The sequence below is a fragment of the Paraphaeosphaeria sporulosa genome (assembly GCF_001642045.1).
Source record: "Paraphaeosphaeria sporulosa strain AP3s5-JAC2a unplaced genomic scaffold CC84scaffold_15, whole genome shotgun sequence".
NCBI lineage: Eukaryota > Fungi > Ascomycota > Dothideomycetes > Pleosporales > Didymosphaeriaceae > Paraphaeosphaeria > Paraphaeosphaeria sporulosa.
The window spans coordinates 260,353-277,698 of NW_017253374.1; the positions used below are offsets into that span (position 1 = coordinate 260,353).

The 17,346-nt window shown below is 51.0% G+C and overlaps 7 protein-coding genes across 7 annotated transcripts; 4 read left to right on the plus strand and 3 right to left on the minus strand.

Moving 5' to 3' along the window:
- Positions 1 to 1,810: 1,810 nt before the first annotated feature.
- Positions 1,811 to 3,760, plus strand: CC84DRAFT_1131061 (uncharacterized protein). The gene is made up of 5 exons (XM_018175882.1): positions 1,811 to 2,281; positions 2,344 to 2,429; positions 2,480 to 2,666; positions 2,716 to 2,886; positions 2,934 to 3,760. Exons 1-5 carry the CDS (start codon positions 2,203 to 2,205, stop codon positions 3,485 to 3,487), a joined length of 1,077 nt encoding a protein of 358 aa, XP_018029624.1. The 5' UTR covers positions 1,811 to 2,202; the 3' UTR covers positions 3,488 to 3,760.
- Positions 3,761 to 6,018: 2,258 nt separating this feature from the next.
- CC84DRAFT_389180 (3-oxoacyl-synthase-like protein) lies at positions 6,019 to 7,969 on the plus strand. Its single transcript, XM_018186011.1, has 7 exons — positions 6,019 to 6,099; positions 6,154 to 6,428; positions 6,475 to 6,546; positions 6,597 to 6,683; positions 6,730 to 6,996; positions 7,060 to 7,428; positions 7,479 to 7,969. Exons 1-7 carry the CDS (start codon positions 6,048 to 6,050, stop codon positions 7,644 to 7,646), a joined length of 1,290 nt encoding a protein of 429 aa, XP_018029625.1. The 5' UTR covers positions 6,019 to 6,047; the 3' UTR covers positions 7,647 to 7,969.
- Positions 7,823 to 9,407, plus strand: CC84DRAFT_389177 (NicO-domain-containing protein). Its single transcript, XM_018186010.1, has 3 exons — positions 7,823 to 8,152; positions 8,197 to 9,034; positions 9,082 to 9,407. The coding sequence occupies exons 1-3, from the start codon at positions 7,958 to 7,960 to the stop codon at positions 9,342 to 9,344; spliced, it is 1,296 nt and encodes a 431-aa protein (XP_018029626.1). The 5' UTR covers positions 7,823 to 7,957; the 3' UTR covers positions 9,345 to 9,407.
- Positions 9,408 to 9,470: 63 nt separating this feature from the next.
- Positions 9,471 to 10,979, minus strand: CC84DRAFT_1210180 (FAD/NAD(P)-binding domain-containing protein; the record flags this gene model as incomplete). The annotated part of the gene is made up of 1 exon (XM_018182270.1): positions 9,471 to 10,979. Exon 1 carries the CDS (start codon positions 10,731 to 10,733, stop codon positions 9,471 to 9,473), a length of 1,263 nt encoding a protein of 420 aa, XP_018029627.1. The 5' UTR covers positions 10,734 to 10,979.
- Positions 10,980 to 11,603: 624 nt separating this feature from the next.
- On the minus strand, positions 11,604 to 12,178 carry CC84DRAFT_1045877 (uncharacterized protein; the record flags this gene model as incomplete). Its single annotated transcript, XM_018173412.1, has 2 exons — positions 11,604 to 11,717; positions 11,813 to 12,178. Coding segments are annotated over 2 exons (480 nt in total), but the record flags the coding sequence as incomplete, so codon positions are not given.
- Positions 12,179 to 13,082: 904 nt separating this feature from the next.
- CC84DRAFT_1181404 (uncharacterized protein) lies at positions 13,083 to 14,108 on the minus strand (the record flags this gene model as incomplete). Its single annotated transcript, XM_018180557.1, has 4 exons — positions 13,083 to 13,349; positions 13,424 to 13,544; positions 13,747 to 13,925; positions 13,962 to 14,108. 4 exons carry the CDS (start codon positions 14,106 to 14,108, stop codon positions 13,083 to 13,085), a joined length of 714 nt encoding a protein of 237 aa, XP_018029629.1.
- A 1,632-nt stretch (positions 14,109 to 15,740) lies between these two features.
- On the plus strand, positions 15,741 to 17,312 carry CC84DRAFT_1232672 (Zn-dependent exopeptidase; the record flags this gene model as incomplete). Its single annotated transcript, XM_018183768.1, has 2 exons — positions 15,741 to 16,053; positions 16,111 to 17,312. Coding segments are annotated over 2 exons (1,374 nt in total), but the record flags the coding sequence as incomplete, so codon positions are not given.
- Between the last annotated feature and the right edge of the window lie 34 nt (positions 17,313 to 17,346).

The following is a 17,346-nucleotide window of genomic DNA, read 5'->3' on the forward strand; positions in this document are numbered from 1 at the left end:
GGACAGCCGCGCCTTTACAGAGTCCTTCGGGACGTAATTTGTGCTGTCGTTAGATTGAAGTGAAAAGTCCATATGTAGGGTGCTTGAAAGCGCTTTTAAAGTAACTGTGCAGACGGGATGCTAGCATGATTGGAGTGGCATAAGGTGGGCTTTGATCGAGGAAAGCATATTTGGATCGCTTGCACTGTAGCCCCCGGGGTCTTGGAGATACATACGCGATTTTGACGGCAGTGACAGTGTTTCAGGGGATGCATTGCGAATCTGCGTAACTGTGGCCGTCGAGGGCCTAGGTCTGCGTTGATCTCCGCTCGCCCTGGATTCTTCATGACTCTCGAGACCACCTTCGCGATCCCAAGTGTTCTCGAGCGGACTAACGAGACCCAAGGAGATGGAAAATGTATAAGGTCCACACCAGTCTGGGCGTACGCCTCGCGATACGGCCTCAACACCGACTCTTGCTATTTCAGGCTGCTTCCCCAGCCGAGTTTCGTAAAGCACGGATCGATGGAGTGCTTGTGTGTGGGTCACGGGAAAACTATCCGGTCTATGCGAACGAAGCCTGTTAGTAGTGACGGAGTGCGTGGCGATGGGGAGTGGAGCCGTCTGTTTTCCATGATTCACGTTTCATGGGAAAGAGAGATCTCGATCGCGTGATGTTGCCCACTCAGCACGTGTTTGGCTCTGCCGCTGACTCGTGAACAGCCCCGAGCCTGGGGTCGGCAAAAGGAACGCCTGAGTGAGTAAGCGTTGGAGATGGGAAGTACCCCAAGAATCTTGGTACAGCGGGTCCCTGCGTAGCCTACGGAGCACCCTCCGCCGGCAGTACATACTCCTGCATTGATGTGATCTCAATGTACGACATTCGAAGCATCAGCTAAGAGTGCCAGCTGTCCGGACGGGTGGTCGTATCTTCCTCCAGCTATAGCTGAACCACGAAACGATTCACCCCATTCGCTTGCTCGCGTGCCATTGCCTTATACCACAGTATGCCGGTAGAAATACTTGCAGGATGTAGACGGGGAAGAACACAGGTGCAAGCGAGGGCTTTCAAACGTTTTAGCATGCTTCAGGAAACAGCAAGCGGCGATCCGCTATCTTCCGGCCCTGTCCCCACAGTACAATCCACCCCAACACAGCACGACCGCCATCTGACGACAGTGTAGCGAAACTTTGTTCCTCCATTCCATCTACGCGCCACACATCGCTAACAAGGTTTTGTGCTTGCTGCTTGTAGATAATGAGCCGGGCTTCGCGCTTGCGGGGCCTCCGCGCCGTCTGTTGCCATGCTGGAACCCGAACTTCCAAAATGGTGCGCTTCGTACTGTTTGGCACTGCAAACATCGCGCAGTCGTGACCATTGCCATTGAACAGAACCTATTTCAGATGGTATTCCCGAGGTGTAACACGCCCGTCAACATCTCTGGTGCGAATGTTTGCGGAAGTTATCAGGCTGGTCTCGACCAATTCATACCCGTGGAAACCAGAGCGTTGGTAGCCTTAAGCTGCCCCACATCTAGCTTCAGGACCTCACGGTCACTAAGACTGTTCCTGCCCAGGCCTTCATGCGGAGCTGTCGCAGAACACTGCGCAGTGTTTAGCCTGTCACATCTTTTAACCGAACCGTTGTTCAGCCCAGAGCAAGCCACTCCAAGGGCGCACTCACGAACGACCTTATGCTGCAAAACCGGATCGGCGTCACTTCTGAAGTTGAGGTTGGTCACGTACCAACCCAATTTGTTAAAATATGCGGAGCTTGAGAGAACCGAACTCCTGCAGCACGCCCCTGTTCTAAACACGCCATCACCCGCATCTACCGTGTCCCCGTAGCCCTGACTAAACGCCTTCTGGAATTGATCGCCGATACTCAGTCTGGTCGTTTGTACCAAACTTTCGCTTCATGCAACTCTTACGAGTGGACGGCTTGCCTTTGTGCAGACTGTGGCGAGGGACCAGGCTGCCCGTTGCTTTCTTCCGACAACCCAAGCCAAGAGACGTCAGGCTTCATCCGTGAGGGATCAGAGGTAGGATACTTCCTGTCAGCGTCTCATGAATGATCCGTGAAAGCTTGTCAATTAAGGTTTGAATTCATTCTTAAGACCCTATGATCTGCACTCTTGAGGGTCCATAATTCTCGCCAGTCGCCGTCAACTGGTATCACGACTCTCACTATCGATTTCACCGTACTGATAAGACCCGGTCAACATGGTGCTGCCGAGCGGGCGAGGGCAGGCGCAACAGGACGCTTGCACAGGCGTCGCAACCGCATTTACCATCACCTCATGTAGGTCACTTTTTGGGGGGTTTTTTTTTGACTATTCACTGACCTTGGCTAATCTCATGTAGTTCTAATTGTTGGTCTCCGCACTTACGTTCGCTCACGAATAGTGCGAAACTTTGGTAAAGATGATGCCTTTATGGTTGGTGCTGTTGTAAGCTCTACTATGCTTTCCTCGTCAGAAATGGACCGCTGACAAGTTAGGTCTTTACACTCGGATATCTAGTATGCATCTGGATCATGCGCGACAACGGAATGGGCTACAGCGGCAAGGTGTTGAAGCTCGACCAGATGACTACCCTTATCCAAACAACACTGGCAATTCAGATTCTCTACTATCTCCTCATCGCATGTGTCAAGATTTCAATCTGCTTTTGCTACTTGCGCATAGGTATGTTGTGGTCGAACTTCGTCAAATCCGTCACTGACAAGAGTGCTAGCTGCGGACAAGTACTTCGCTCGCCTGGTCAAAGGGACCATCTACTTTCTGGCCACCTTCTGCGTCATTTGTGTGATCGTCTGCCTGACCCAATGCATTCCCCTCCGTCAGATGTGGAACTTTACAAGCGTACCATTAGGAACATGTGTAAACACTACTGCACTGTTCTACAGTACGTTACGCACCGTATCTTCATACACATGTTGCTAACTCGTGAAGCTACGAGCTCGATAAATATCATCACTGATATATGGATAATCGTCCTACCAGTACGAACACTGCTTAAGATCCAGCGGCCCAACCGCGAAAAGCTCGGTCTTATCTTCGTCTTCGGTCTCGGTGTATTTTCGACGATTGCCTCCATTGTACGCCTGCACGCGATCCGCATCTACACAGAGTCCACCGACCCCTTTTACGACTCGGTTCCCATCAACCTCTGGTCGATGGTCGAAGTCAACATTGGCATCTGGTGCGCATCGATCCCCTCGCTCAGGATCATCCTCATTCGCCGCCGCGCCGCCACCCAGGCCTCGCGCTCAGCCGGCACGTACAAGTACCACAGCAGTGGGCGAAGCGGGGCAAAAGACCCCGGTAACAGCGCGAGTGGAGGGTCGAAAAATCTCGAGAGTTTCGACATGGGCAGCGTGGACCTGACAAATCCCGAGGCCGCTAGGAAAGCAAGCAAGGGCGACAGCGAGTGGAGCAGCCATGGCAGCGACGACCAGATCTATTTTCCCGGCGCATACAATCCCACGCCAAAGCTTCCTGTTTGATGCGGATATATGTGGTGCGTATGATAACGCGGGGTTGCATCGGATGGTCCCGAACCGGAGTCTGGGTGTTTGGGTGGGAGGCGACTTGGTATAGGCTTCCTTTGCATCGGTATCGGTCTTTTCCATGGTTCTGCTAAGTCACTCCTTTGATATCCACCCTGGCGCAGTGGGTTTGGTCACGAGTCTCTGGATCTCGTAAACCTCGTTGACCAACTTCTAATGCACGAAAGCAAAAAGCTTCCCGGCTAATTTCGTGTTGCACTTGAGAAGCTCATTTAAGACGAAGGCTTACTTCTGCTCGGCAACTATCCTAGACGCAGCTACTAAGCCCGGATGGTATCTCGACTGCGCTGCTCACGATGCCTTCCTCGTCTTCAACTAAAGCTCATGAATGGACTGTGAACAGCTACTTCGTCTCCATCCGAAGCCCACTGCTAGTGCATGTGACATCTCGGCCGCCACAGTACGAGCTGCTAAAGCGTGATAGGAAGAGAGCGTTAGCATGCACGTCGACATTAAAACTTCGGGCTATTTCCTCATGCAGCTGCGCGCAGACATGCGGTGAACGGACCTCTATGCTCCGCGTGCCCGCATCAATCCTGGACATCCCCTGCATGCGCGTTGCAAGTGCAGTTGTGGAGTGCAGATGAGATGCAGGATGATGTCAATCCGTAATAGCGAATCAATGTGCGAAGGATTTCAAGGGCGCGCGACAGTGTCCATGTTGGGAGAGGGAGACGAGGTTAGCATTAGAGCCCTGAAGTACTGGAGGGCAGGCGAGCACGTGAGCACTAGATCGCCAGATGACAGTCAGCCCGGGTGCGCACCTCCACCGCCCCAGTGAACTACCTAACTGAGTTCAGCACCTACGTATGTTCAGCTCCAATTTGACAGGGCCAGCTCGCGTGGCTCCTAACGAGCTCTGCACTACAGCCCGAAACCTCGCGAAGGACGTGCGGGCAGTCGCTGGCCCGCTGTTAGTGATTGAGATAGATTGCTTCTTGCATACTTCGCGCTCAAGCCCGTGCAGAGAAGAAAGATACCCGTAGACTATACTCTAGAAGTTTTCGTTCGATATCATCTCAGTGAGCCCCGAAAGGCCAGTCCTGGCAAGGCAGAGACAATGACCGATCACTAGACCCCATCGTATCGCAGTATGTGACCAAAGTGCACGTTTCCTATGACGTATCTAGCCAACACATTAGCATCGCATGCATCCTTTGTGTCTTTGAGGTAGAAAATGAGCCACAAGATATCATAAAAGCTGCGATGCTTACTTTTGCAGAGGCAAGCGGGATAATGACGGGTGAGCGGGGAGTATTGACAGATGAATACTGATGTTATTATCAAGAGTGCTGATTTGTGAAATATGGAAATGCTCGGCTAGCGCAGAAAATCAGGTTAGAAGAGAGGCGCGGAGTCCATTGATATAATCAGACTAGTTGGATGTGGTCGAGCTGTCGTGGCGGAGCCGACATAAGAATGTCAGTATCGAAGTAAATGTCCAAACTTGACTATGAATCAATGTCATATCAGCGAAACATTGAAGAGCGGCACGTCTTGAATTATGAAACCCCAGCTTAATGTATGCATCGCAGAGATGATGAGGCCGACTCCAACGATGGTCAGGCGATTGAAGCAGCGCCGATGCAGTGGGGTCTTTTCAATATTTGTTTACAGTAACATTGGCAATGTAGTGAAGAGTTTCAATACCGGCGCCCGAAATGAGTTGAATGCTCGGATAGCAACAGTGGCGACGTCTACTCATTTCCTCGCGAAGGAATCTTTTCAACCAGACCATCCACGGGCGCGAACGATCCTCGGCGGCACCAACGAATCCTCATTCCCTCCGCTCCGTGCATGAGTTTAAGAGATTTCATAAAGATGGTGCCTTTATGAGAGTGGGTAAAGAAGTGTGGATCTACGAGACTGAAGCCTGGTTTGCCGACTAACATGGGGCAATAAGAACGAAGCCTGAGTTGACTACCTACAATTGCAGTACCCGGATAACATTGTATGCGAGAGTCTGGCTGCTCATAGAGGCAACACAATAGCGATTCGGAACTGGACTGCCTGAGTAGCACGTGGCTGCGATAACAATGTCTAAGATAACTCGTCCTCCAACAGCGACCAAAACAACATCCCATACAAGAGCCTGCGTGTTCACGCAGGCAAAAAATACTCGCGAGCCACTATCTTCCTGCTTCTTAACCCATCAACCAAGCCTCAGATGCATCTTTGACGGCCAGTGGTTGGCAACGTCACATGTTCCGCAAGCATCCATACGCCCGAGTGTCTTGTTGGAGGTCAACATGCTTATGTCCACCAGACCTGAGCGTTTTGAGGACCGCAACCCCAGAGGACGAATTTTGTCTGTCGTAGAAGGGAAAAGATGTGTGAGCAGTGGCATGGTGTGGAGACCCTGGAGCTCTGGAGCTGGAGATCCAGTAGGCACGTGAGCCGGTGTCCCAAAAAGGGCTAGCGCATGGTGCAAGCTTGGTGCCCTTCTCTAATTGTGACCACCCTGCTTCGCAACCATCTCAGTCCATCAAAATATGCAATGCGAAAGGTAGTAGTAACTGGTCTCGGGCTAGTGACCCCCTTAGGTTTAGGTTCGTACTTCCCTCTCTTCACCACTCGCGACTCCATTTCCTGATTCTGTGCAGGCGTGCGTCGAACATGGTCGCGACTTTTGGATGGTCATTGCGGCATTGTTTCCATCAAGGATAGGAGTCCGCAGTTTGCTGCGCTGCCGAGCCAGATCGCGGGCCTTGTGCCTGAGGGCAAGAGAGAAGATGGAAATTGGAGCGTGAAGGATTGGATGAGCGCGTCTGATGAGCGCAGAATGGCGCGATTTGCGCAATATGCTATGGTCGCGTCCGAAGAGGCGCTGAACGATGCTGGCTGGGCGCCTAAGACGGAGGAGGAGCTCGAAGCTACGGTGTGTTATTTTTGCGACTGAGAGGTCACGTGCTAATGGGTTACAGGGGGTTTATATGGGATCGGGGATTGGTAGCTTGGACGATGTGTACGAGACTACTATTGCTTACGAGAAGGGCGTGAGTTGTGGCCTCGTTGTAAAGGAGGCGACTATTTCTGACAGGTCTAGGGATATCGCAAAGTCTCGCCTCTTTTCGTACCTCGCCTGCTGATTAATCTTGCAGCTGGGCATATTTCTATGCGGTATGGTTTCAAGGTATGATGTTCAGCTCTATTTCAGAGCCCTGAGCTGAGTTTTACAGGGACCTAATCATGCTGCAACAACCGCATGCACAACAGGTGCCCACAGCATAGGCGACGCTGCCCGACTCATCCAGTTTGGGGACGCAGATGTGATGGTCGCCGGTGGCGCTGAGTCTTGTATACATCCTCTCGCTATCTCAGGCTTCGCACGAGCGAGGAGTCTGGCCACAGACTGGAACGATAACCCGACTGAGGCAAGCCGGCCATTTGACAAAGACAGGGCTGGGTTTGTCATAGGCGAAGGCGCCGGCGTGGTTGTTTTGGAGGTACTACTTCATCTGCAGGAGTTTGTGATTGCGTATTTGGTACAATAATGCTAACGAGGGTAGGAACTCGAGCACGCAAAGCGAAGAGGGGCGAAAATATATGCCCAACTCGCGGGTTACGGCTTATCCAGCGACGCGCATCATATGACCGCACCGCGCGAAGATGGCCAAGGTCCCCGCAACGCCATGAAGCATGCCCTTCGGCATGCGGGGTTCAGACCAGACTCCGTCGACTACGTGAATGCACACGCTACTAGCACGCCTCTTGGAGACGCAGCTGAGAACAGAGCGATCAAAGAGTTGCTGCTCGGCGAACATGGGAAGTCCAAAGCCTCAGACATCAACATCAGTAGCACTAAAGGCGCAATTGGTCATCTCTTAGGTGCGTCTGGAAGCGTGGAGGCGATTTTCACCGTCCTGGCGCTCCACAATGTAAGTCTCTATTCCGCAATCCTCCAGTATGCATATGCTGAAGAGCGCAGAATACCCTTCCCCCAACTCTGAATCTATACACACCCGGCGACCCCCCAGAAGACTTCGATTGTAATTACGTAGCGCACACGGCGCAGCAGCGCGACGTAAGAGTTGCACTCTCCAACAGCTTCGGCTTTGGAGGCACCAATGCGTCGCTATGCTTCGCGAAGATGTAAGATGTATAGTGGAATTTGTAGGTTGACCGATTTCGTCAAATCTCTTAAAATGATCGCGTGCTAGACGCAGTATAGCTCGGTAATTCGCCGCTGTCATAGGCGCATCATGAATTTACCCCGCCGATAAACATGAGCACGTTTTTAGCGCGTGGAAAACATCTTAACCCCACTACGCGACAGCTTGGTACTCCTTAAAGCTTCGTACCACTCCAAATGCCTTGTCATCTCGAACTCGAAAAGGAGTCGTGGCCGATTGTATCTATTTGAATTCGTTTCGCGTAGTCCATTGCATTGCGAGGGTTAGTGTCACCATGGAGAACCAGCCAGTATCCCCTCACGAAAGCGAGGATGTCGAGATGTCAAGGTTCAAGAGCTGGTCAAACAAGGCTTCCGCGTACCATTCGCGTGTTCCGTATCTAAACAAGCTTCCTTTCAACGCGATAGCTATCATCGTCACCCTAGTCGCTATCAACATCTTCGTGTGGGTAGCAGTGGGCATCGTCTTGGTAGGCCCTACTCCCTACACATCAGCCCCAACTAACCATGCAAGCACTTCCACACGCCCCTAATATCCACCGCAATTCTTTCTTGGACACTGGGTCTCCGCCATGCCCTCGACGCAGACCACATCTCCGCCATCGACCTCATGACGCGGCGGCTGATCGCATCCGGCCAGCGCCCTGTCACCGTCGGCATGTACTTCAGCCTGGGTCACTCCACCATCGTCATTATCACATCTCTCGTCGTTGCTGGCACCGCCGCGGCCGTTTCTTCCAAATTCGACAACTTCTCCCATGTCGGCGGTATCATTGGGACATCTGTCTCCGCTACTTTCCTGCTCCTGCTCGGGATCATGAATGTGTACATCCTGTACAAGCTCATCGTGCAGATGAAGAAGCTCATCGCCTCCACACCAGGAACTGAGCACAAGGAATTCAAAATTCAGGGTGGCGGGTGTCTCTTCCCTATCTTGCAGCGGCTCTTCAAGCTCATCGACCGCCCCTGGAAAATGTACCCGCTGGGTGTCATGTTTGGGCTCGGCTTCGACACCTCATCTGAGATTGCGATTCTAGGAATATCAAGTATTCAGGCGGCGAAGGGGACGACAATGTGGCTGATTCTGCTATTCCCGTTACTGTTCACCGCCGGCATGTGTTTGCTCGATACTACGGATGGTGCGCTGATGATGAGCTTGTATACGAGTACACAACTGGCGAGGGACCCGATTGCGATCTGCTACTACAGTATCGTGCTTACTGTGATCACGGTCATTGTGGCGACGGTTATCGGGGTAGTACAGTTTCTTAATTTGGCGTTGAATGTGGCGGAGCCGGAGGGGAGGTTTTGGGATGGTGTGGAAAGGCTAGGAGAGAGCTGGGATATTGTCGGTACGTCACACGTGCTCGCTGGGTGAACGAGAGCTAATAATGAGTAGGTGGCGCTATCTGTGGGGCCTTCGTGGTCTTTGGTGGATTGAGCGTGTTGCTGTACAAGCCCTGGCGAAGGCGCATCGACCGGAAACGCTTGAGGAACACGACCTTCGAACCCGTGGACGCGCAAGCTGATGAAAAAATCGAGGAAGAAGTAGGTACAGACGCGCCGAACTGGACGACGAAGAACAATCCAAAGACATTCAATGTCAGCATTGATCCTGTGGAGACGACCGATGCAGCTGGGCCCTCCGGGCTAAGGAATTGAAGCGGATACAAGATTAGATTGTATGTCTAAGGAGACGACGCTTCGGGTAACTCCTACCGACAAAGTACACTCCGACAAGCTTAGCAGAAAGAAAAGAGCATGGGAAAATTACAGACCCACTTCATCCTATAAGGAAACCTCCTCCTCCTTTGTCCACTTCACCTCATTAACCTTTGACCCCGTAGCCGTCCCCATCATAGACATACCAATAAAATAATCCCGTCCCTTGAGCAACCATACCAAGAACCCCGGCACTCTGAATCCAAAAAGAACACCCACACCAGTCGCCGTCCCTATCGGCACGACCATAGTCTCCTTCGTATTCGGCTTAAACACGCGATCCTTGCCCGGCGTTGCACGCTCCGGGTGTTTCGCATCGTACGCAAGCAAGTCGCGCTTAAGGTTGATTACGAGGACAGGCAGTCCATCCATAATGTCTATGACAGTATTGCGCGAGTAACTAGACACGTCGCCGATAGCGTACACGCGCGGACCAGCGAGGTCCACACGCAACGTTCGCGCGTTGGTGTTGAGGTACTTATTCTCAGTTAGGAGATCCGGTGGGAGCCACTGGGAATTGGGCTGCACGCCGTGCGCGGGGATATACAAGTCTGTTGTGATTGTTTCGCCGTTCGAAAGCGTCAGTGTGGTCTTGCCGTCCTGCTCTTTGCGCGCATCTGTTACGCGTATGTTGTATCGGACGTCGACGCCGAGGCCTTTAAGCTTGCGCTCTGCCTCGTCGCCAATGGCTTTCCGCACTGTGGGGAGGAGCTGCTGTGCGGATGTGAGCAGCGTGATGGCGACTTTGCGCTGCGGCGTGGAGAACCAGCCTGGACGGCCGTTCAAGAAGTCGCCCAGTTCGCCGGCGGCTTCAACGCCCGTGGCGCCGCCGCCAGCGATGATAATAGATTTTGCAGCTGCGGCAGCGGTCTCGGTGTACTTGAGTGCTTCGAGGGTTGTTTCTTTGTCACTCCATGTTGAGAACGCTGGGTAGTAAGTTCTGCTTCCGGTCGCTACGATCAGTGCATGGTACTGCAGATGCTCCTCCTCTTTTTCGCCCACTCGTTTGTACTCGACTAAGCGAGCGGAATGATTGAGACCAGTAGCGGCTGCTTGGATCCATGTGACTTCGTCTTTGCTGTACTTGCCAAAGACGTCGGCGAGCGGGACGAATACCTTCTCGGTCGATATGAGAGAGGTGGATGTAGCAACGCGTGGCGATGCGATGCGGAAGAACCAGTCTGAGCTTGGGTTGATGATATAGAGGTGGTATTTTACGCTCCGGTCTTTGTTTTTTAAGACAGGTAGCAGGTATTTGGCGATGTAGTGCGCGACTTGGAGGCCAGAGCTTGACGCGCCGACAACGACGATGTTGCGGACCTCAACCATGGTGAAAGATCCTGATAGAGAACCTCAGGGTAATATTAAAAAGAACAAATCAAGATATGGTGGCCTCGCAGGGCACAATGCTGTCCCGTCGCTGCTGTACTGTCCACTGCTTTATACATCCCTCTTCGATCCCAGACTGATAATGCACACGACACAGCACGCCACCGCCGGACGAATTATTGCTGCGACGTCGCATAACCCACAATCGGACGAGCTTTGAGAAATATCTTTTCGCTTCGATTGGCTTAGTGGTATTGCGACCCGGCACTGTTATTCTAAAATCAGCCTTGCGCTCGTAGACTACACTGTAGGCTTGATAATCGTGCATGTGCACGGGATCTCGGAAGCTCAGGACTCCGGATGCCCCACTGGCTGTCGCCGGTGTTTGTAAGCTTTCTTTATTGTTGCGCCGTTGTGATTGGTCGGCTGAGGCTCCACCGGAAAGCATCTACCCGGCCGCATGTAGATAACAACATTGCCCAAAAAAAAGTGAATATGGTTCACACTTCATAGAGCTGAAATTCATTGCTTATTCTTTTTGGGTATGGTTTATGCGTTGTTGGCCCAAGGCGCAGCAACTTTTGCTACGTCTCGAGATGAGCAGCATTACCTGGGCAACTCTTGTACAGGTGTCGTCGTGCAGTTCGGCCCGAAAAGGTTACATGCCATTCAGGTATGATGCACTTACTGTTGACGCAGCGCCATATTCAGTGACATAGAGAAGATAACTCATTCTTGCCTGCATTCTAAATGAATACAGGCGTACCAAGTCCCCATCTCCCACTCCAGCTAAGTGTATGCCGCTCGTTCGATATTTCCCAGGCACTAGGCAACGGATGCTGGCGCAGATGCCTAGACATACAAACTGGCATGTACCTCCATCATGTGGCGATAGCAGTCTTGGGAGTCCTTGACAATCTTCATGCATTTCCAGCACATGTGTTCCTCACAGACGGGGTATTGCACGTGGTTGCAGTCCTCGTCCTAGAAAGCTGGTGAGTACTGAGCCAATAACTGCAGAGAGAGATGGAAGATGCGAGGAAGTCCACCACATATGGGAGCGATGATTTTCCACTTACCTTCTCCATCGGCGCATTGCATTTCGGGCAGGCCTTTGTATTCGCCATGCCCCAGTATGCTTCCGTCAGAAGCTTATTCCTCACGCCTTCATCCCCATTATCGGCGCAAGAGATGCGTACACGAGGCTCGGCGTGGCACCCTGTACAGATCTGCCTCAAACACTCCGGACAAGTCATGACACGCGCATCACCATCGATTCCGCTGTCGGGATCGCCGTCGATGTTGTTCTGAGCTTGTGGGTCGAGGTAGCTGAAGTCGCAGTCTGGAGTGTCACAAGGCTTGTATTCCGCAGCCTTGCCAATGTAGTGGTTGAACGAGATTTTCAACAGCACGTCAAGTTCGGGTCCAGACATGTTTTTGGATAATCGAAAGGTCAATGAGCTCCTTGCAGCCCGGGTGAGCGCAGAGTAGCGGGGGTTTGATTCGTAAAGCCAAAACGGTTCCGACCCGAAGATCAAAGCAGTCTTTGCAATATGTGTGATTGCAAGAGAAGGAGATCTGGGGATTCGGAATGCGTTCCCGCCAGACCGAACAGAGGTCATATGGTACCGTTGGAGCTGGGACGTTGAGCGATTGCGAGGCTTTGGTGACCTTTTCCCGGGTGCCGTGCAAAGTGTCGGTGGTCACGGTCGCCGACCCTTGCTCATGTAGAGCTTCACTACGATACTTCGATATGTCTGCGGAGCTTGGAAGCTTTGGGAGGGAGCTCCTATTGTGCGTAAAGATATATGTTTCGCACAACGGGCCCTCCTCTACTACCTTTGCTGCGGGTCAGCTGGTGACCGCTAAGAGGCTTGGAAAAGGAATAAACACTACAGCAAGCATTCTGAAGGTACTGTAACTCACCTTTCTGCCGATCAAGTGTAAGATTGCCTGCGCCTTTCTCCTGACTTGTCTCGCGCGTGATTTCGGCATCGTGACTGATACGTCCTCCGTTTGGTAAAGACGGATTCGACGATGCATTTGATCAGCAGAAGCAAGAAACCCATGCTCCAGCGAGAAATGTTGGAGCCAGTGCTTGCCCTCCGGTGTAAAGAGGCGAGAATGCCAGGCATCCCTGCGATGTTTATCTTCCGTCTCGTAAGAAACGATCTCCCCAGATTGCACTGACAGCAGATTTGAGGGTCGAGATTGTCTCTCGATTGATGCTGGAGATTTGCAGTGTCGTCTTCGAGCTTCTACGGTCCTTCCACGCCCAGACTGTCAAACATGTCAGCATATTCTGAGTTATTCGATGATCAGCTCATGATGACAGCTTTGTGTAGGACCTTAAGCCGTCCCATGCCACACAAATATGACACTTGAGAAGCCACGCGGTGATGCTGCTGGACTTTTCAACTGATTCACGGGGAGGGTGTCATAGGCCATACTGGTATTTCGTGGTTCGCGCTTGAGGATCTCGTGCTTGTTGAGGAGCACACGAACCTTTCCTTCGGTGGCATCGGCTATGCTCTTCGGGACGGCAAAGGCTATTGTATAGAGGAGCATAGCGGCTTTCAGTGGGAGGCTGTTGATATAGGTCACAGCTTTGTGAGCCTGCTCGGTCGTAGAGAAGACATCAACCTACGTTTGTATTAGGTTCTGTCGAAGACTGCGAGGCGTCCACTCACACTGGCTTTGCGGTTTGGCGGGATAGGGAAGCCGCGGGTGTCAGGTTTGATCTCAAGTAGAGACTCAAGATGTCCCACGCCGCTCGGTGAAGTGACTCGTCCTGCTTCTCCGCCATTGTAGCTGCTACGAGGTCAGATTTTGTAACGGAGAAAAAGTTCGAAGTCGAGTACCGAGCGCTCGTAGATGATAGGAATAAACGGAGTTCCTTAATTAGCACTCGGTGGTGTGCACGAGTTAGTTACATACCTTTTCTGCTCGTTGACAGGCGGTAGAATGTGTTTAGAAGATTTGTTCACAAAACATTTCTTATATGTTTACGTACTATGTAAGCAACGGGACCAGTCCGGCAACGCAGAACCTTCCAAACCTAAGTAGTTGGATTATCTTTGTGGACACGATGATGTTATCATTAGCAAGAATTAGAACCACGGCAGCTGCTCCAAAAGATACTTTTGGTTTAACGATCTCGACAGCATTCCAATCGATGCTAATGCCGAGGAACTGCAAGGCCAATATTTACAGCATTCGGGCGCATACGAGGAAAACCATGAGGTTGCTGTTGGTCTGCAACGCGAATTGCACGCACTCCTTCGAAAAACTCGGGTAGCCTGCAGATATTTGCACCGTAAGTAGAATTCTGAGTTGTGGTGGAGTGGCGATGCAGCAATATTTCCGGTGGTTCATACCACCACCCGGGTGTAGGTGAGCTGTGACTTGGCATTGAGGTGTTTGTGTATATATGAGCCTCCTTTAGACAAATCTCGACCCAAGAAGGCTCCTACAGTCTGTAGCCGCGTCATTTTACTTTAGAGAAGGGACAGCTCATTCGTGGATGTCTCACCTATTATCGTAGAATTTAGCGTGTTACAGTTGTACTGAAGGCAGTACCGGTGGAATGCAAATAGAAACAAGCAAGAATGTAGAACCATTGATGTGTTCGTGCGCAAGACTATCAATATAGATCAAAGCACTTATTTAGAAGTCCTAGGCCATAGTACTGGTCCGTCCAATACAGTGCAAGCCACCTGTGAGATCAATCCATACGCATTGCCGAGTTAAGGGAAGAGGGGTCAGACTTAGAAAGGAGTTTTGTATTGATACAAAATTCTTCCGCACTACGCTCCCAGAAACACAGGCATAACCATAACACTAACCTACGATAAGTCGGGAATACTTTCTTCGATCTTGGAGAGGAGCAAGCACCAAACTACGGTCATCCTTCTAAAATCTATACACAGCGATGTATTACAAGTGATCCTCCAGGGATACTAGGCAGACACACTAGAGTCTGTTGAAACAAACATTATCACGTGGTACCAAAGACCAGGTACGCATACCAAGCGAACAAAGAGTCTAGACTATTCACAAGCGATCACGGATATATTCTGACGAGTATCAATTCCAGAATCAATACTATATATGCCTTAAGCTCCAGGGCTATAAGAGAATCCTTGGACCATAGCCGGATTGTACATTCTACTTAGACCATACCTCTCTTAGCTTCAGATTCATCCAAGACATTCAGCACACCCAGACCGCCAGAACACGACATAAAAAAAAGCGAGAAACTATAGCAGCAAAGTGCGCTAGAAGATCAACAAGATTGTTGAGTGCGTAAATTATCGAAGGTAACTTATGTTTGTTGATTTCCCTCACGTGGCAGGGTGTAAAAATTAACCTAAGATACATTTATCACAGTTAGTAGATACACATAGTAGCCGCACGTATACATGGGGGCCAATAACTGTTGATGTATGCAAATAATTCATTTGTATTGCAAAACAAGATATCGGCATGATCACTACATGCACACTAATATCTGAGCGAAAACAAGAGCATGCGATGAGGAATCGTTGATTGAATGCTGACTGTTCCTGCCGTCTTCCCCACTCGCGTTATCGAGATGCAGTCTTGGTATACTGGGCGCGCTTGGTCCAATAGGAAGGTCGCACCCGATTCCTGCCCGTTCAGGCTAATTCCACAACTTGGCGATAGTTGTGAGAGGGCACACGATGGCGCGATGTTGCCACCCTATCAACAGAGTATATTGATATCAATTCCTGTCTCGTTGGTGTGAACATAACAAGGTGCTCAAGTCGGACCTTCCTGCACTTACAAATTGTGTATCATGAAACACGCTATTTCGGTCGTAACAGCACTGCTGTTTGTTCTGCAGGGCGCTGCAGCTACCGGGTACAAGGCGAAGCTAACCCCGGAGAAGCTGGAGGCCGCGATTGGGCAGAAAGGGTATGCCAACTCTTCTTTTATTCAGGTTACAAACATTGAACTCGTGATTGACAGTACCTTCTTCAATGATCTAGGCTCAAACAAAACCTACGCGCCCTTGACGAGATTGGAAAGCAAAATGGCGGCAACCGTGCCTTCGGAACAACAGGTTTCGCTAAATCTTCTGACTACGTACTGTCACAGATTACTAGCAAGCATGATAAGGAGTTCAAAACATGGAAACAGTACTTCAATCATACTTACGAGGAGACACGGGCCATATCAGTAACTGGTCCCAATGGCGAAGATGTCGACGTTCTTAGCCTCATGTACAACAACGCAACTCCACTCCCCAATGGTGTAACAGGTGAACTGGTTGCAGTTCCAGTGGATGATGCTCTTGGTATGTTCACGTTTTTTCAAGATTTTGCAAGGATATCGGTGCTGAATCTCATTGCAGGCTCAGGGTGTGTCGAGGATCAGTGGGCGGGGCTGAACGTGACTGGTAAATTAGCTCTCGTCAAGCGTGGCACCTGCAGTATATCGGACAAACTCAAGATCGCCAAAAAGTTGGGTGCTTTGGGAGTTATCCTCTTCCACAACACGAACGCTACTCCCAATGCAGCCACCCTAGGTGCCGAGAATATCGGTCTTCTAGCCCCGGTCGGTCTTGTTTCGCTTGCTGTCGGAGAAGCATGGCTAGCACGCATATCGGCTAACGAGACGCTCACTGTGACCCTGCTTGTCGATTCTATATTCGAGCCACGAAAGTCTTGGAACGTGTTTGCTGAAACTCGCGAGGGTGATCCAGATAACGTCATCATGCTGGGAGCACACCTGGACTCCGTACAGGCTGGACCAGGTATCAACGACGATGGTTCTGGTGTCACTGCACAGATCGAGATCATCAAAGCTTTGCGAGGCTTCCGTGGAATCAAAAACAAAATACGTCTTGCCTTCTGGGGCGCTGAAGAACCTGGCCTTGTCGGCTCACTTTACTATACCGAACATCTGACACCATCCGAGGCGGACAAAATCCGATTCTATTACAACTACGATATGATTGGCTCTCCTGTCCCGGTATATGGAATATACGCAGGGGACAATCCGGGCGACAAGGCCGGCGCGCAGCTTCTCCTCGACTACCTGGTTGCAAAAGGGAAGCCGGCGTACTTTGGCTCGTTTGGAACCGGCTCCGATTACGTAGGGTTTTTGGAACTCGGCATTCCCAGCTCTGGCATTCACACGGGCGGTGGTGACCCGGCAGACCCTTGTTACCATCTGGCATGCGATACATACGACAACATCAGCTGGGAGGCGCTTGAAGTGAACACGAAAGCAGCCGCAAGAGCTGCTGCTGCACTGGCACTGTCAGTGAAAGATGTGCCTCCAAGAAACACGACAAGCGTCAACCCGAGAAGTGAGAACAGGATTAGGGCACAATTCACCACCTGGGAAGAAGTCAGACTTGAAGCTGCGGGAGGCCATTCATGCGCGCTGAAGACCAAGCGGACCGTCTGAGCGCACTGTGGTTAACATGTAATAAATCATCTCACTGCCTCAGAAAGTCCGTATGTCTACTGAAGACGATAGAAATATGAGTATAGGCCAAAGCTTACATATGAGGAGTCCGCAACAGTATGTTGTTCCTAATGATGTGAAAAACATTGTATTAAAGTGTAAATCTCTTGCTTCT

Bases quoted from the DNA above. Each gene is read 5' to 3' on its own strand.
- CC84DRAFT_1131061 (XM_018175882.1), top strand. From the start codon at position 2,203: ATGGTGCTGCCGAGCGGGCGAGGGCAGGCGCAACAGGACGCTTGCACA. The intron at 2,430-2,479 runs GTAAGCTCTACT...CTGACAAGTTAG, and splicing joins CCTTTATGGTTGGTGCTGTT to GTCTTTACACTCGGATATCT. The intron at 2,667-2,715 runs GTATGTTGTGGT...CAAGAGTGCTAG, and splicing joins CTTTTGCTACTTGCGCATAG to CTGCGGACAAGTACTTCGCT.
- CC84DRAFT_389180 (XM_018186011.1), top strand. From the start codon at position 6,048: ATGCGAAAGGTAGTAGTAACTGGTCTCGGGCTAGTGACCCCCTTAGGT. The intron at 6,429-6,474 runs GTGTGTTATTTT...AATGGGTTACAG, and splicing joins AGGAGGAGCTCGAAGCTACG to GGGGTTTATATGGGATCGGG. The intron at 6,547-6,596 runs GTGAGTTGTGGC...TGACAGGTCTAG, and splicing joins CTATTGCTTACGAGAAGGGC to GGATATCGCAAAGTCTCGCC.
- CC84DRAFT_389177 (XM_018186010.1), top strand. From the start codon at position 7,958: ATGGAGAACCAGCCAGTATCCCCTCACGAAAGCGAGGATGTCGAGATG. The intron at 8,153-8,196 runs GTAGGCCCTACT...TAACCATGCAAG, and splicing joins TAGCAGTGGGCATCGTCTTG to CACTTCCACACGCCCCTAAT. The intron at 9,035-9,081 runs GTACGTCACACG...AATAATGAGTAG, and splicing joins AGAGAGCTGGGATATTGTCG to GTGGCGCTATCTGTGGGGCC.